This window comes from Lontra canadensis, unplaced genomic scaffold (genome assembly GCF_010015895.1).
Source record: "Lontra canadensis isolate GAN:19392208 unplaced genomic scaffold, GSC_riverotter_1.0 scaffold14, whole genome shotgun sequence".
Taxonomy (NCBI): Eukaryota; Metazoa; Chordata; class Mammalia; order Carnivora; family Mustelidae; genus Lontra; species Lontra canadensis.
Window position 1 is genome coordinate 24,971,374 of NW_022631008.1, and position 18,375 is coordinate 24,989,748.

Consider the following 18,375-nt stretch of genomic DNA (forward strand, 5'->3'; position numbering starts at 1 on the left):
TGTGAAATTGGCTCTGGAAACTGTGACCGCGGAGCCCGGCCTGGCGTGGCCTCCAGGGCGAAGAGAAAGTAGGTGGCTTTGTTCCCGGAATGTGAATGAGGGAGCCGAAACCTGCCTTTAAAAAGGCAGCTTTCCGCGGCGGAAACGCGACATCTCCGTAGAGGCTTTGGCAGCGCGCGAAACTCGCCATTAGGTTCCCAGGGCCGAGCCAGCCGCGGCACCGGAAGCCCGAAGTGGGGACAGCCTGGCTGGCCCGTGAGCAGAACCGGGAGAGGCCTCTGCGCCGGCCTGCCGCGTCCCCCAGCCAGCGCGGGCGGCCCCACGCGTCCGCCACTCAGCCGCGCGGCCAGCACAACATTCCATTTAAAAATAACACCCACGTGCGCTGGTAAACAAGCGCGCGCGGCTACCGCGCCGCGCGCCCCGGGCGAGCCAGTACGGCGCGCGCCCGCCCTCCTCCCGCACGTGTCTGCCGGCTCCGCCCGCGCCGCTCCAGCGCCGCTCACTCTCCTCCCCCTTGGACTGCCGCGCACCGCCCCGAAGCCCGGAGTCCTGCCGCTCCCGGGCCCTAGCGTCCCTCCGCTCTGCTAGGCGCGCCCTGCAGGGTGCTCTCCAACTTTCCTCCCCCGACACCGCCACAGCGCGGCAGGACCCATCGCCCCAGGTCGGCTGCCCTTCTCCCCTCCCCTGTCTTCTCAAGTCCTCCTCCTGTGGACTCTCCCTCAGCGGGCGGAGGATTGGCTTCTGGGTCGCTTGAGTCTTTTTCTCCTCTCCTCCCTCCCCTCCTTTCTTCCCTAGAATTTTACTCGATTGTTTATTATTTGCTGGGGGGCGGGGGCGGGGGGCGGAGAGGGGTGTCTGGGGCCTGGAGACTGGTGGCCGCGGCCAGTCAGCGCGCGGCGTGGTTTGACGAGTAGGCGGCGCAGCGAATGGGGACGCGGCGCAGAGCACCCCGGTCACGCGCGTGTGGATACAATGACATCATCTGTTTGTACGCGTCGAACTAGCTTGGTGCAGGGGCGGGGCTTCACGTCACTTGAGTGACGGGCCCTGCGCAAAGCCCGGAGCCTGGAGTCCTGTGGGTGGGCGGACTCCCGAGTACCCTGGGTTGGACCTTATTGTGTATTGGGTTGTTGAGGAGCGAGCTTTAGATTCTGAGAGATCACCAGTGACTTAGAAGGAGTTAAGAAAAAAGGGGGGAAAAGATATTTATGAACCAAAGTGGATCGAGTTTTGGTGTGCGTGTCGCAGGTAGTGCATTCTTAGCGCACAAACGATTTAGACACTGACAGGATAAGGACTCGTAAGAGGTTTGTCTAAACCTAAAGAAGTATCTTTTTTAAAAACTCAAAAATGCACAAGTAGCCGTTCTGGAGTCATTTACAAGTTAGAATCAAATTATTTTCCATTCGTAATTGTTCAAAATCTGCTCTTGCGTTTAGGAATGGGGAATAATTTGCGTTTCTCCTGAGTTAGTTACGCTTCTCCCCTCCTCTGCCGAGAAATCCCTGGAGAGTGAACCACTGCATCGGGCGTCCTCGGTTGAGAGACTCGGCTGCAGACCTCTCGGTGCCCGATCAAATCTGAAGGCATCAGTTTATCGAAGTCCTGTAAGGCACCAACATTTTCGCTTGCATTTCCACGCTGTGGTAATCCCTACGATCTGCGGTCAGCATCTTATCTCGCGTGTTACCTGGTGTCCGATTCTAACCGGGAACCGGACACCGGGGCGGGCCCAGAGCCCGGGGGACGGACGCACCCGCCGGGGACCCCCGGTACCAGGCGCCCTGGCCGGAGTCTGAGAGACCACGCGACTGCGCTCGTGGAGCGTTTGGGTCTCTGCTCTCCCCCCTCCCTTTTCTTAGGCCAGCGCCGCGCTTTGTTGTCGTCGAGGCCCTCGGGAGGGAGGGGGAGCCCGGCGGGGACGGCTGCGGGAGCCCGCCCGGTCCCGGCCCGCCGCGCGCTCCCTGACACCCACGCCCGCAGTCCCGCGGAGCCCGGCGGCGCGCGCGCGCGGGCGCGCGCGAGCCCACATACACACACATACACACACACGCACGCACACAGCACACCCGGGCCTGCCGCCCAGCCCTCCCCCTGGGCGGGGACCCGCCCGCCCGCCGTCAGTCTAGGTTGAGGCACCCTGCGTGTGTCTATAACTTTGTGCTGCTGCCGCGGCCGCCCTGCTCGTGGAAAGGAGGAGGAGGAATGTGGAAGGCGGCGGCGCGCAGGCTGACAGGCGTTTCCTCAGGCGGGCTGCGGTGGCGGCCGAAGCGCCTCTCCTTCGCCGAGGTTGCGCGCCCCCTCCTCGCCGTGCCCCGGGTCCGCGCAGAATTGTGCGTCCTCCCCCCTCGTCCCTGAAGGGAAGGAACTGAGGTAGGCGCCGGAGCTGTGCAGCGGGGCGGTCGCCTTCCCGGTGACTCCGGATCTGCTTCCGAGCTGGGCCAGGCGCTTCCCTTTTCCCTCCCCGTGACTCGGTGTGCGCGCCCCCCTTCCCTCCCGTTAGTATTTTTAAAGGACTTGAGTGAAGGGGGGAAAACTGTCAAGATGGCAGCAGCGGGAGCAAGGAGGTGATGAACGTGCTGGTCCGGGTTTTCTGGTAGCCCGGGAGACTTGGCGCTTCCTGACCTGTTGGAAGATTTATGTTCCGACTTGCCCCCTCCCCCCGTCCTTTCCTGGGAAGGGGGTGGAGGGTACAGCGCCTGCGGGCAAATAAACCACACAGACCCCCAAAGTGGTCGTTCCTGCTTGGCTCGGCCCTTTGCAAACACCCGCCGCGCTGGTTGCACCCCTGCTTCCCGTCTTGTCTTTTTTCTGGAAGTGACAGGAGCCAGTCCGCGCTCGGACCTACGTTCGTCCTCCTGGCCCGCGAGCGAAGAGGGGAGAAGGGGGCTGCCCGCGCTGTCCCCGGACTCGGGCCCCTCGGCGGGCAGAAGGGGGTACAAGGGGGCGCGGAGGCGGCAGGGCCGGGGACCAGGAGAAGAGCGGAAGACGCCACAGACTTTGGCTGCGGCGCCGCGGGAGGCACTTGAGCTGGCCCGAGCGAAACATAAACAAACGCACGCCCGCCTCGGCTCCGACCGCGGCTCGGCTGCGCCAGCGCTGGCCGCTGCGCGCTTTAAAGGCGCGGCTCGCGCCCCTCCCCCCGCCCCCGCCCCTCCCCCTTCTTCCCCGCCCAGCCACCTAGCCCAGGAGGGACCTGCAGTTCGGGCGGCCCCGGCGGCTGGGGGAGGGGGCTGCCCCGTGCGAGCCCGTCGATTCGCTCCCGGCTCCCCCGCGGCCTGGCCAGGGGGCGGTGTCTGCGGCGCCAGGTTCGCGGGACGCACGTCTCCAGGTCTGCCTGTTTCTGGGAGGCGGGCGCCGTGCGGCCGAGAAGCGGCGGCGGCGGGCGCGGAGTCGCGGAGGACTGGGCTCCAACCCGGGATAACCAACTCTTCTCTCTTCTCTCGTGCTTCCCCAGGCGGCGGCAGTAGCGGCAGCGACTTCTGGGAGCCCGAGCCTTCGCGGCGCCCCCGTCCCTCCCCCGCCGCACCCCGCCCCGGCGCGAGAGGAGAGCGCGAGAGCCCGAGCCGCGGGCGGGCGGGCGGCGAAGATGGCAGAGGCACCGGCCTCCCCGGCCCCGCTCTCTCCGCTCGAAGTGGAGCTGGACCCGGAGTTCGAGCCCCAGAGCCGGCCGCGCTCCTGTACGTGGCCCCTGCAGAGGCCAGAGCTCCAGGGGAGCCCAGCCAAACCCTCGGGGGAGACGGCCGCCGATTCCATGATCCCCGAAGAGGAGGACGATGAAGACGACGAGGACGGCAGCGGTAGGGCCGGTTCGGCCATGGCGATCGGCGGCGGCGGGAGCGGCGCGCTAGGCTCCGGGCTGCTCCTTGAAGACTCGGCCCGGTTGCTGGCTCCCGGAGGGCAGGACCCCGGCTCCGGGCCAGCCCCGGCGGCAGGCGCGCTGAGCGGGGGGACGCAGACGCCGCTGCAGCCTCAGCAGCCACTGCCGCCGCCGCAGCCGGGGGCGGCTGGGGGCTCGGGGCAGCCGAGGAAATGCTCGTCGCGGCGGAACGCCTGGGGGAACCTGTCCTACGCGGACCTGATCACTCGCGCCATCGAGAGCTCGCCGGACAAGCGGCTCACTCTGTCCCAGATCTACGAGTGGATGGTGCGCTGCGTGCCCTACTTCAAGGATAAGGGTGACAGCAACAGCTCTGCGGGGTGGAAGGTGCGTACCCACCTTGGGCAGGCGGCCGGACCCGCCGGGCCTCCTGCGCAGTGCGAGACGCGCCTTCGATTCGTCGGAGCGCTCCTGCAGGCGCTGGGAAGAGGGGTTAGCACCGAGAACCTACGCTGTGAGGTTTCGGGGGATCTCTGTGACCCCCAGAGGAGGGGAACCTGGGGTCGGCCACGGAGGGTAGGGCGGGGAAAGGAGGCTTCTGAGGAAGCCTCGGGCATGGGCAGGTGAGGAGAGGGGGCGAGGGATACCGGCGAGGGAAGGACTGGCGGACGGGAGTGCATTTGCTGGATTCCCGGGACGACACAGACGAGGTAGGTCTTCCGCCAACTTCGAAGTAGAAATCAGCCGTAGTGGGGATGCGGGAAGGGCTTTGCGGGTGCAGTGAGAGGATGTGGGGGAGTGCTTGGGACTTGGTACCCGGAGGAGGGGTTGGATTTCTGGTTTCCAGTCGGTTACAGAGCATGGTCGTTGTCACTAGCTGGATGAAAACCCTCGCGTCGAAGTTTCTGGCTTGTGGGTGTTAGTTCCCACAGGCACACCGATCCCATTAGAAAAAGCAGTGCTAGTAAACCTTTTCCTAGCTGGATGTCTTTCCTTGCCTGTGTTGACACCTTTATTCCTTAGAGCTGTTTCTCCAGTAAGCCTGCCCCCGAACTTGAGATGTTCAGAGCCCTGGAGCGGGCCGGCCCTGCGGCCTCCTGGCGGACCAGCCACACCTGCTGCTCTCTTTGAGGCTTGGACTCTGGCGCGGTTGGAGGCCGGGTCCCGGTCTGGAGGACTGAGGCCTGGAGCTTCACCTCGGCCCTTGGCAGAGAGGTGTGGTGTCAGGGCTGGGCCGTAATGGCTTCTACCTACCAGTGAACCAGAAGAGAGGCTCCCTACTGTTCCTTTTCAGCCTCTTGGGGCACTGGACACGTGGTAGGGAGAGAGGTGTGGAAAGGCCTATGATGTAATGACTTCCTGCAGTTGGGCATCCAAACAGATTAACTCCTGTGCCCCTGCTGGGCTGCTGATACCCAGCTGCTTTGCTCTTCCTGTCTTGCATCTCATCCTCCTAGCCTCTTTCCCCAAGACATGAACGTGTCTGTACCAGGCAGAGGAGTCCCGTACAGTTGGAGACACATATGGCTTATCAGTTGCTTCTATTTGCAAGTTATCTTTTTTTTTTTTTTAATTAATGAGGTAGTTTCTTCCTCCCTCAGTCCTTTCTTTCAGGGTTTTTGGGGGAGCCCTGCATCTTCCTGGGTTCCAGTAGGTGTATACAGAAAGAACAGTTTAATCTTGGTGGAGAACTGCAACACAGGAACCTATATGTGAAGAAAACTAGAGAATTTAGTGTGTTGAGTTTTAATTTGCTTTATTTAATTTAGTTTTTTTTTTATTATGTTAGTCACCATACAGTACATCATTAGTTTTTGATGTGGTGTTCCACGATTCATTGTTTGTGTGTAACACCCAGTGTTTCAATGCAATAGGTGCCCTCCTTAACACCTATCACCAGGCTCATCCATTCCACCTCCCCCCCAAATCCTCAGAGTTTTAATTTGCTTAAAAAAAAAAAAAAAGAAGAAAAACCTTGCAAACAAATATCTGCTTTGTTGTTGGTTTTTTGTTTTTTTTTTTCCTTCAAATTTCTAATGGCTCCTATTGGAGAGGACTTGTTGAGATACATTAAAAGCAAAACGGGTGCTTTGAAGTTATTCCACATATCTGTCTTCTTAAATGACTGCTGACATTATGAATCTTATATTTGATTTAATTTTATAGCTTTGCAAAGGAATGCCAGTTGTGTGATATGAGGGCCATTTACAGAAAGCTTGAGCATGAATTCCTTTTCAAAGCAGTGCTACTGTGATATCTTTTAAAACTGAGTTTCCAAGTGAATAGCAAATTGTTAATACCAGGGTACAGTGTCAGGAAGGGGTGAGTTTCAGGGTCTAAGAAAATGGATATAGGCGTTTGGAATATTTTTCATATTTCTCAACTTGAAATTAGTCCTGTGTATTTTGAGTTTGGTGCAGAGAATCTGCTAGTTAAAAGTTAGTTAGCTAACCTAGTTAAAAGTTAGTTAGCTAACTAACTTTTAATGTTGGAAGGGTTTTCACTTTTCCTTTGATTTTTAAGTTTACACAAGTAGTTTAATCCCACAAATAACATCTCTTGTTATTGTAGTTAAAGAGAATAACCGCTTAATAGCATTTGATTTTTTTTTTTTAATCTAGGTGGGAAAGTAGTATTACCAAAAGTAGCCATGAATTGTGATTTGGTTAATTGTATTTTCATGTAGCTAGTGGGACTTACAATAGAGATTTTGGGCCTAGTCCTAAATTTTGTGGTTTTATGTCCTTAACCTTTTTTTTTTTTTTTTTTGGGTCTCATGGTTTCTTTTTCCTTCTCTGCTATCTTATTTTTCTCTCTCTCTCTTTTTTTTTTTTTTTCGTTGAAGTATAGTCAACACAGAGTGTTAAATTAGTTTCCATTTCATCTCTCTTTAAAACTTATGAAATATTGTAAGTTGAAACTCAACCTTAGTATGCTTAATACAGGACATAAAGTAAAATATTTTTTTATTTTATGTAAGTAGAATTATTTTTACTTTAAGATTTTACATCAGTTCTATTTCTCAGTATCACATGGCACCTAATCCTTGAAGACTGTGGGGATATAATTTAGTTAAAGAGTTTTTGTAAGATGACCTTCATCAAAAGATGCACCCATGCAGGAACATCCAAATCTTTGATGATGAAGAAAGCCCTTTGAAACTGGGGCTGGTTTCATATTCCGATTATGACTAATAGCCAGCCTTTTTTGTGCTTGTGGTTTAGTGGGGGTGGAAGAAGAGGGAAAAGGGAGAGGTCAGGAGCTAATTGTGACCCATTTCCATGCGTCCAAGTTTCAGGAGTCAATTCCTATCATGATTAGTCATTTTGAGAGCATGCTTGTGCATTTAAACCACACTACTTTCATTCTGAGTTATGCATTAGGGTTTTTAACTTCTAAAAATGTCTAGAATTCAGGTTTACCTCTCCTAGTCCTGTGTGCACAATGGTACAGTATGCAGGGTTTGGGCCTTACTTCTTTTGTGGCTTTTTGGACTATTACATTATGAGATCCTGTCACCAGAATTATCACCCTAAGATTAGAGGATAAAAGAAAAGAGGCCTTGGAGATCAGAATAAGGACTAGTGGTTTGAAGCTCTGGTTGAGTATTTGGATCACCTGGGAGCTTTTTAAAAACTATCCATATGTAGAAAATTGGTTTTAATTGGGTGGGTCTGGGGCTTAGCATTGGTGTTTCTTTTTTATTTTTGTTTTTTAAGTTTCTCAGGTGATTCCAACATTCAGCTAGGATGAAGTTTGCTGAGATGGTTCAACTCCCTTATTTTATAGGTGAAGAATCTGGTTCTTCAAGTTAAGGACTTTTCTAAGATCACACAGCTAGTTAGGTATTTATTAGGTATTTAGCTGTAGTTCTGGAGATTTTTATTCTTTATCACCCTGTTTTCCTCTTTAAATTGACCAGTTTTTTAAAGGTTGTTTTTTTTTTTTTTTTTTTTTAACTAGGTAACAGATAGTCTTACATAAGTGGAAGATGCTTTCCTGAAAAGCGTATTTGCCTCTCAGTCTAAAAACGTTTTGGTTATTAGTTTAGCATCAGAAAGAGGAATATGGATGGAGCCTGATCGAGTTTATCACATTTGTATAGCCATGCCGTCTGTCAGTACCCGTACTTAGGAACTACGAAGTGATAAAGGGGGCAGAAAAGATGGCGTTTTAACAAGAGGAGGAAGTTCTTGGTTCGGGTTCTAGGTTTGTCAGGTACATACTGTGCCAGAGAGAGAGGTGATGGCTATCTCACAGATTCCCTTACCTCAGGCATTAAAGTAGAAATGAATAGTCAGATGTGGTTAAGAGGGGAAAAGGTTACATTTCCTTTAATTCAGATTAAGTTTATGTGCGCTGAACCACCCCTAATTAAACTGCTCTGTTCTCTCGGTTCCTCCCATTGTGGGGCAGACCTCTAGGATTCCAAGGTTTACCTGTTAAGGCTTATTTATCTCTCCATCTCCTCACACCCACACACCTGCATTTCCCGGGGGATTGGGACACGATTACATGAGGCAGCCGTGAGTTTCTGTGCTGTTTCTCACAATTTCACAAGTGTAGGTTCTTGTGTGTGTGACGACTTCTGCCGCTGCTCCTGTGGATGGTAATTCGGCAAGAGAAGATGTATTCTTTCCTGTGAGAATGTATGCTCTTACAGCTTCTCCCCAGGGTAAAGAGATGAGGGCCCCCTGCCACATAATGCCTGCTGATGTTCACTGGTCTTTAGATTAATGCATCCAGTTCCTTCCCAACAATACTGGATTAAGAAAATGTGATTTTTAACTCCAACTTTGATTTTAAAAAATATGTCTTTAAAATTTCAAAATGACAAAATTGTGGTAATTCCATGTTGGCTTGTAATTTTGGCCTCGGTCACCTCTTAGAGTTAACTCACCAAAGGGCCCATTATGGTCGTGTGTAAGGAATCTGTCTTCTGCTTGGCCTATGTTGCCAAAATGCTGTTTTGTAATTTCCTTTGGCAGTACTGTCTTCGTCAGTGATTCTCAACGAATAGACTTCCTCTTCGTACAGCAGCAGTACACTAGGGGGACTGTTTTTCCTCTTTTTCAAAGCTGTGTCATCGACCTATGAAGTGAAGAAATTGGCCCTTTTTAACTTTGATCTGTGAGCCCTATGTAGCAGAGAGACTCTTTAAGAAAGAAGCTAAGTGTTTGTTTTGATATGTTTATCTCCTTCTTAGAGAATGAAATGAAACTATGCAGACTTATTTTTAGGAGATTTTAGGAGGGTTCTATTTTAAGAGAATGACACCATAGAAGAACATCTTGTAGTTAAACTTTTTTATATGCATGATTCTTACTTAAAACCTGCAAGATATTTTTATTTGGAAAATTAATGAAGAGTCCTTGTCCTACCAAAAAGTCATTTATTTGGTCTGGAAAAAGCTTAGCAAACACCGTCCATCCAAAGATCTTCATAAAAATGCAAAGGTAAGACTGTTTCAGTCCGTACATTCTGGTAGGGCACCCTACTTACCCACTGCCTATCAAGATTAGATTCCCAGGGCTAGAGAGAATATGGAATTTATTTTATTTTCATATCTTACCCATCTTGCCTGTGGGGGAACAGACTCGATCCGATTTTTGACTTCTCATTTTGCTCCTCACCTTTTCCTATATCACAAGTCCTGAAGAGCCACTTTGCCTTTTTGCTGCTGTAGAGGGAGCTCAGAATGATACACATCGGTGGATTTTATCTCTAGATATCTGTAGGTGTATGTGGATTAGTATCAGCAGACATTATAGCTAGTATACAGTAAGTGACTACAAGTTAGAGAAAACCTTTTTACCTGTTTTCATCACATGCCCTTTTATTCATTCAACAAATACTTACCAAAGGCATCCCGCTCACAGGGCATTCTGCTGGGTCTCAGGGATATGGTAGTAGCACGAGGCAGATGACGTTCAGTTCACAGGATTCAGGTTCTGTTGGAGGAAGACAGAAAATAAACATGCAAATCTGTGTTCTGTGAACTTGTCATTGTTGTTTATTGTCTTTGCCTTTTTCTCGTGTCTGTACTTCTGCTTTCCTTAATGCTTCAGCTCTGCAGAGGAGTTACCGGCAAAAGGCAAAGCTGGTGTTGAACTCTGGCTTGGAGCTGGTTTTGAATTCTCTGCAGGTTGTCTTCAGCTTGCTTTGGAGATGCAGGGCTGCTAGAGCATGGCTCCTGTGGTTTAGGTCTATTTGGGAGAAGCTGGGGCTTTCCCAGGGCCATGTGGATTAGAGCACACCTGTGGTCCTAGCCTGAGTTGGGGTCTCCAGTTCTGTCTTGTGGGGCCTGGTGTAGGACTGGCCTCCCTCTGGAGTGGAGGTGGAGCCTCGATGCAGCTGACTCATCCACATTGCTTCTTGCCTCAAATTTAGAACTGAAAGACGTTTAGGAGATCATCTAACTGCTTCATCTTACAGGTGAGGAAGCAGGACAAGAGCATGTGAGTGACTGGCTCAGGAACCTGCAGCTGGCAGCGATGCAGCAAAGAGTGTGTCCGTGTGAGCCCTGGGCAGCAGAGTTCTGGCCTGTCTGCTGTTAACCATTGTGGTTTCACAGCTGTTCGTGTCAGGGCCTCCATTTCTGCAAACTCTTACTTCATTTGCTCGCTTCTGCTTCCCCTCCTCTGTCCTTTAGGCTGGCTCATGCTGGAGTAGCTGTGTTGCTTTTTTAGCGTTCTCCATCAGTGGTCCCGGCTAACCTTGCTGAAAAAGCCATCTGTCTTAAGCCCACCCCACCCTACCATGCCCAACCCGGACTCCCACCTATTTCTTTTGTCATTTTCTGTGACTCCTGCATATTCCCAAGGACAGTGTAAGAGCCTCCAAAGCATGGAATATGTCTACCAGACAAAAACATTTCTGATACTCGGAGCTGTTCTTTGAATCATTATGTCCTCAGCCCATAAAGATAGCCTTGTTCTGGGACTCTGAGACTGAAAGGAGATGCTGTGACTCGGGAGTGAGGTGACATCATGTGTAGAGTGTTTTGGATACTTGTAGCCATGAAGTCTTGGACCTCCTCACATTAATGTTGATAGGATATAGTATAATCATAAAAGGAGGCTCTGCCATCCAAGGCATTTCTTGCATTGTCTTGTTTCCTCGTGTTCGGAGTTCCTGAAAACTTCATTAGTGCCAGTCACTACCCATCACAGAAACTGAGGAGAACCTTGATCTAGGAATGACTTCATTCAGAGAAAGTTGAAATCAAGTCTGTTTCCTGTGTGTACCCCACTGATGCCACGTCAATATGCACTGTTTGGAAAGGGTCACCATAGGATTGTTCAGCCTGAAATTCACTTACCACTTCTTACAGGAGCAAAGCTGTTGTGTAAAACTCAGTTGCCGACGATGTTCTGCTTTGGAGGCAGAAGTCCCAGAGGTACTTGGAGTTTTTTATCTGCGGATTGGAAAATGAAAGTCACATATGAAGGAGGAAGAGACAGCAAGCACTCTCTGAGTGGATCTTTTCTGGGCCAGTGTGTAGCTCTTCCGAGTCAAGAGTTTTCTAAATAGGTGGTTTAGGCTGTGATTATGATAGAAGACCCCAATTCTGATGACATTGTGACGCCAACAGACTCAGTATCTTTAATCATTTTATCCTTAACCAGACAGCCTTCACTTCTTTGTATCACAATTTCCCCAGTTGGAAAAAGCAGTAGCAGGCAGCCATAGAATATTGTGATGTATCACTCCTTCTCGATAAAACACAGGTGTATGACTGTGCATGTTTCAGGCTGGGATTTTCCAGGGAGCGTGCCTTTCACTTTCTACTCAGACTTTTTTAGATTTTAATCTTGGGACTTTTTCTTTGCAGTTTGTCAGTTACCATTACAAGATAACATAACGTGAAATGGACTAACTTCCCTTATGGGCTGTGGTCCTTCTAGTAATTGCCTATGATGAAGAAGCCAGGTTATCTTCTAGGGGATCACCATGCCTGCTTATCCAGATGCACCCGAGTCCTGCCGTGGAGAGGTGCGCACAGAGCCAGGAAAAGTGGTGGTACAGTTGTAGGGGGCAAGGCCGATGCAGGAAGTGACTCCTGCTCCAAACAAATGCAATGCATTAGCTTTCCCTTGGAGTAAACCTACGCTAAATCCAGCCTATGGCAGTTTTTAGTAGTTGTTTGGAATTTTTTATTTCTTTGAAGACCTTTGCGTATGTGTGTTGGGGGAGAATCTGCATCATATCTTTCATTGTGTTTTAGATGTCTAGTGAAATTAATAACTTGGCTCCTGAAGCCATTGATAATTCACTTAAATTCAGAGCCAGCAGAGGGAGTACACAAGTCTTAAAGCTCATCTCAAGTATTTTTTTCCCCTAGAAAGCTAAATTAATACCTTGATTAAAATAAAAAGAACTATGATATATAGTGCTTTCATGTAGGTTTATATCCTCATTAGAAAAGGATAATTTGGGGAGGAGGCTGTTAAAAACCTAAGGTAATTTTTTTTTTTTTTAAAAGGAAACCTTTGTCTTCTGCGATCCATGGTCTACTTTCCATCCCCAGATAGTTAAATGAAAGCACTTGTAACTGAAAAATATCCTTCCCTGTCTTTCATCTTTTTTGCTGTTCCATTCCTGATAATATATGTGTTTATATCTAATACCAGATTTTTCTATGTCAAGTGTCTGGGCCAGGCGAGTGTTGTTTTTTTAGCGCTATTTGGAATGGGACTTTTTGGGGGGGGTTGTGAAGATTTTATTTATTTGAGAGAATGAGAGTACACACACGCCAATTTGGGGGTTAGAGGGAGAGAATCTTTCAAACAGACTCCCCACTGAGGGTGCAGCCCATCTTGGGGCTTCATCCTGAGACCCATGAGATCATGACCTGAGCCAAAACCAAGAGTTGGATGCCCAACCAACTGAGCCACCCAGGTCTCCCTTGAATAGGATTTCTGATTTTCCCTTGAATAGGATTTCTGATTTTCCAAGACTTCACAGTTTCCCACTGTTGATAGAAAGGCAAAAGGTACATTTTTTGCTAATTAAGATTGGAAGTCCACTGGTGACTATAACTTTGAATTTTTTTTTATATTTCTGTAATGCTGTGATTTTTCATCTCCCATCACTTTTTGGTGGTGGTGATGTATTTTATTTATTTTAAAAGATTTATTTATTTATTTATTTATTTGGGAGGTGGTGAAAGAGCTTGTGTGTGCCTGTGTGTGGTGGTGGGAAGGGGCAAAGGGAGAGGAAGAGAGAAACCCAAGCAGACTCTGATGATTGAGAAGTCCCATCTCACGACCAGGAGATCACGACCTAAGCCCAAACCAAGGGTTGGAAGCTCACGTAACTTGGCCTCCCAGGTGCCCCACTGTCATGGTTTATTTTAATTTGGGAGTTGTAGTGGGTTGAATAGTGTCCTCCCAAATTCATGTCCATCTGGAACCTCAAAATGTGACCTTATTTGAAAAATAGGGTCTTTTAAGGGGTAATGAGTTAAAATTAAGTTGTACTGGGTTAGGGTCGGCCCCAAACCCAATGACTAGTGTCCTTATAAGGAGAGGAGAGGAGAGGACAACTAAGATGCACTAGGTGCTGAGAAGCCTGCATGGAGACTGAGGCAAAGGTTAGAGTGATGCGGTTACTAGTCAAGAGTACTGGCTATTGCTGGGAGCCACCTGAAGCTAAGAAGAGGCTTTTAGCCTCTTTTAGCCTCTTTTGGCTTTTAGCCATGCTCTCCCAGCCTTTAGAGGGAGCATGGCCCTGCTGACAATTTGATTTTGGACTTCTAGCCTCTAGCTAGAATAAATTTTTGTTATTTGAAGACCCTGAATTTGTTACGGTAGCCTTAGGAAACAGACACAAAAGCATAGAGATGGAAGAGAGGGACAGGCAGGTTTGCAGACAGAGGATAAGAATATAGAGTTTTACTTATTTTATTATTGAGGTATAATTAACATATAACATTGGTTTTAGGTATACAACATGCTGTTTCAGTTTTTGTGTGTCACAAAATATTCGGCACAGGAAGCCTGCTTAGGGTCCATCAGCACACAAAATTACAAATTTCTTTTTTCTTGTAATTAGAACTTTTAAGATCTAGTCTCTTATTTGACAACTGCAAGTTTGTACCTTTTGACAACTTTTACCCATTCTGCGAGCCCCCCCCTCGAATTTTTTATTTAGATTAAAATGTTAATCATTCACAGGTCATTTAAAATTCTACTTCATTTGGCTGTGCAGGACAGAAGGGAGGCATGAATTCACCTGATTTCTCAGAATTACTAGCACTTGTTCTACTCTCTTCTATCCCATTTCTTTTCTTTCTTTCTTTTTTTTTCCTCCAAGATTTTGTTTATTTATTTGACACACAGAGATCACAAGTAGGCAGAGGGCGGGGGAGGGTGGAGGGAAGCAGGCTCTCCACTGAGCAGAGAGCCAGATGTGGGGCTGGATCCCAGGACACTGGGATCATGACCCGAGCCAAAGGCAGAGGTCTTAGCCCATTGAGCCACCCAGGGGCCCCTTCTCTCCCATTTCTAATGTGTCCTGGGCTCCCCCTCATTATGCCACCCCCCCCTTACTGAATTTATTTCTTGGCCTATTTCTTAAAGCTGGTGGAATGGCTGTACTTGTGGAGTGTGGGCTTGAGGTTTATAGTAAGCCCATGAGTTCTGGCTGAGAATTTTGGTCTAGAACAGCCAGTCTTTGAGGGGAAAGAGGAGCCTACTGTCCTCAGCAGAAGGGTAGTGTTGAAGAAGAATCCTTTCTTTCCTGCCATGACCTGAGGGGATAAGGTTCATTGTCATTGGTGATGGTAGTAAGGCTATCCAGAATCTCTCTGGAGTCCCTTCTGCTCCTCCTAGGCTTGGTTCAGGGACTTTCAGTTTCTCACACCTGAGGCTTCAGGCTTATGTCTCCTCTGTGTACATTTATGTCCAAAAAACCCAGCCGTCCTGTTGAAGCTTGGAACACAGAGTGGTTGTCCTCATAGACTACTGACATAAGAATAGATGAACAACGTAGATAGTACCAGAATGGAGCCATATATTTGGTTGCTTAATGTATATCAAACAGAGCAAATGATGTTGAAGAAATACATCAAAGACATTGAATCAAGTAATTTGATGTCCATAATGGGAAAAATAATGATCTTGTTACCTGTCTTACATAATTTGGTGTAATTGACACAACTTAGTTCATAGACATACCTGCAAAAAGAAAAGCAATCTTAAAAAAAAAAAGAAATAAAGTAGCAGCAGATGCTTTCTAGGTACCTGGTAGGTGTTTGGGTTGAATTGTTCTGAAGTATTTAGGAATCAAAATTGTGCTGGTTCATCTTATATTCAAAATGATATTTTTGGGAAGGGGAGCCAGGATGATTTTTATAATAAAAAGGAGTCTACACAACCACATTTTCAGGCCCAGGCATAAATAATTATAACAGTGGTAGCTATGATTCATTGAGCAATGGGCATCAAATGCTCAGTTGGGTTTTTACATCTGATATTGTTTTTGCATGGTAGGCTTTTCAGTGTAAGTCCTGATTTAAAGAACAAGAAATGGTTCAAGGAATTATTTGGGATCAGACTTTTCTTTGACTCTGGAGCTTTTGCCTTTTCTGCTATGCTCTACTGCCTCCTAGAGTGTGGGTGGGACTTTGGGTTGGGTGGGGGATGTACAACAATGAAATTAAATAGCTGTGATTCATTTGGCGGGAAGGGTTGTGTGTGTTTTTTTTAATGTAGGTAAATTTGACATGTAACACTAATTTCGGGTGTATAACATAATGATTCACTACTTGTATATTATTGCAAAATGATCACCACAAAAAGTCTAGTTAACCTCCATTACCACACATAATTACAGAAATTTTTTTCTTGTGATGAGAATTTTTAAGATTTACTCTCCTGGCTACTTTCGCACCTGCAGTCCAGCATTATTGACTCTTGTCACCATGCTGTATTCTCCGTCCCCATGACTTAATATAACTGCAGGTTTGTACTTCTAGAAAACAGCTGTCATTTTAAAAGTTGCCGTGTGCCACATCTTTGCGTGTATTACCACTAAATCCTCATAGTAATCCTTTGGAATACTGCCGTCTCGAATGCTTGTCTGCTGAGATGTGGCCGACTGAGGTAACCCTCTCTGTATGCTGCTAGGGGAGTGGACTTAGACCCATGATTTCGGCTCCTTTCCTTGATTTTTATTAGCTAATAACTTAAGAATTGGGTCTGTGACTGGCTTTTAGTGGGAGAGTAGAAGAAATGGCATGAGAATTCTGTCAAAAACCTGCTGGTTTAGTGATTCTCATTTCTGATAGTCACTTCCTTGCTTGGCCATGGTTTACTCTGGGTCAGATGCAAAGTGTTGTTACATTTAGTACTAATAGAGTGCTACATAGTATGGAGACATTCTTTGGTTTGGGCTGTTATCTCTGACCAATTTCTGCTTTGGGAGAACAGGGCATCTGTGCTTCTGTTATACTGTAGGCTTCAGGTAGGTAGATGAATGGAGATAAGACCACCAAGAAAAGCAGATTTCAGGGGGAAAACAACTTGTAAGAAGTTCCTGGCAGAAGTTTGCCTGCTGAATCAGGTCTCATGACTGAAGTATTAAAATATTTTGTGTGGTGGTTGACTCTTTGCAATGTGGTTACTGTCGGCTTTAAAGGCAGGTAGCTTGCCAAGACAGAGACAGAAAATGTTGCATGGTGCACGGTGCTGTCTGGGTTAAAGTGTTTCTCTCTCCTGAAAAGTTTACTGCTTTTATCTTTAAGGTAAAGATATGTATGGGTAGGACCTAAAATGATGGTTTTAATTGGCTAGGGGAGTGTAGTACTCTGTGCCCTAAGATAAAACATGGCTAGCAGAATACTAATCCTGTGTGTGTTTGAAAAAACTTTGGAACTCTCATTTCATAGTAAAGATAGGTGAGTTGTGTCTGGATAGTGTCCAGAAGATAGACTGAGACACTATGATAAATGTGGAGCAGGTCAAATGGTTCTGCCTGATAACTGAGTATAGCCAGGGTGCTGGGGAGGGTGATGGGCCGGGAGGCGGTTGCAGTAGAAGGTGGCAGTGGCCACAGTGGACTTTTAAAGGTACAATTCTGGGTAGAAACCTGAAGTTTATGGTGGGCATAAGATTATATCCAGCAGAACTTGTTAAATGTCTTGAAACTGGTACGGCTTCAGAAAGATCAAGTGGATAGTTGAGTTATCAATTCACATAAGTCAAATCTCAAACTGCTTTTAGGCTGAAATGTCCTAATAATTGATTTTTAAGATGATATTTCTTTCACCATAAATTATCTAGATAATTGTCTCAGCTCCATATTTCATATTAAGCTCAGCTGAGTGATGTTTAACGCGTCCTGCTCAATTCTTCTTTTCTTAAGTTTTAATTTTAATATTTTTAAAAACTTGATACATTTTAATTTTTTGTAATACTGTAATGGTTTTATAAAGTAAAACTCTTTCTCTAGACCTATTAGAAGTTGTTCTTCTCATAAATTGTTTAAAAACTTTTTAACCTAATTTAAAACTCTATGTTAGTGTCAATCTTCTAGAGTTTTTACCTCATAGGATAGCTGTCCTGGGACTTCTGCCAGCATTTCTTTCCATATCAAGGATTTGTTTTAATCTCACCCTTCATACGTTTGCATCTATTTTTTAAAGATTTTATTTACTTATTTGAGAGAGTAGGAAAGAAAGAGCAGGGGGTGAGGCAGAGGAAGAAACAGACTCCCTGCTCAGCAGGGAACCCCATGTGGGGCTCAATCCCAGGACCTTGGGATCATGATCCCAGTGGAAGGCAACCACTTAAATGACTGAGCCACCCAGGTGCACCCCATTTGCATCCTTTTTTTTTTTTTTAATTAAAGATTTATTTATTTATTTTTAGAGAATGTGCAGGTGTGCCTGGGCATGCAAGCAGAGGGAGCAGCAGAGGGAGAGGATCCCAGGCAGACTCCCTGCTGAACTTGGAGCCCAGGCAACCCAGGGTGTGAGATCCTGACCTGAAATGAAGAGTCTGATGCTCAACCAGCTGAGCCACCCAGGCTCCCCCGTACGTTTACATCTTTGTATTGGGTACCCCCCTTTTTGTCAACCTCCCAGTTGGTAGAATGAGAAGGGGTGAGTCTTTATTCACGGTTTCCATACAGTCTCATTAAAAGCGTTAATTTGCCATGTGTGCCTGCACCCATCTTGCAAATAAACAGCAGACCGCAGACTAAATTTTCAGTAAGATAACTTTTTAAAAAGTAAATGTTGAAACTTTGAGCCCAAACATTCTGAATTTGTTTAAAAGAGTAGTGAGCCATTAGATTAGGTGTACCGTTTGTGTAACCCTGAGGAGCCCAGAATGGGCGTATGAAAATTGTGGGCCTGATTATTTTAAGGTTCTCTTCGAGCTGATTCCAGGGTGAGTGTGCTTGCTTTGGCACACTTAGGTTCTTAGGCTCCTGATAGATAACTTCCTAGGTGAGCTGGGATAGTGTTTCTTGAAATTAGTGGCCTAGATCAGGCCTTCTATCTCCAACCCTGTCCAATAAAGATAAGCTTACAGCCTTCTGTTTGA

General features: G+C 47.4%; 1 protein-coding gene across 1 annotated transcript in view; it reads left to right on the forward strand.

Annotated features, from left to right (window-relative positions):
• Positions 1-526: 526 nt before the first annotated feature.
• FOXO3 (forkhead box O3) overlaps positions 527-18,375 on the forward strand; it is a 121,869-nt gene continuing 104,020 nt past the window's right edge. The window contains 2 exon segments of the mRNA XM_032858266.1: positions 527-664; positions 3,461-4,210. Coding sequence (XP_032714157.1) covers positions 3,593-4,210 — 618 coding nt within the window. The 5' untranslated portion in view covers positions 527-664; positions 3,461-3,592.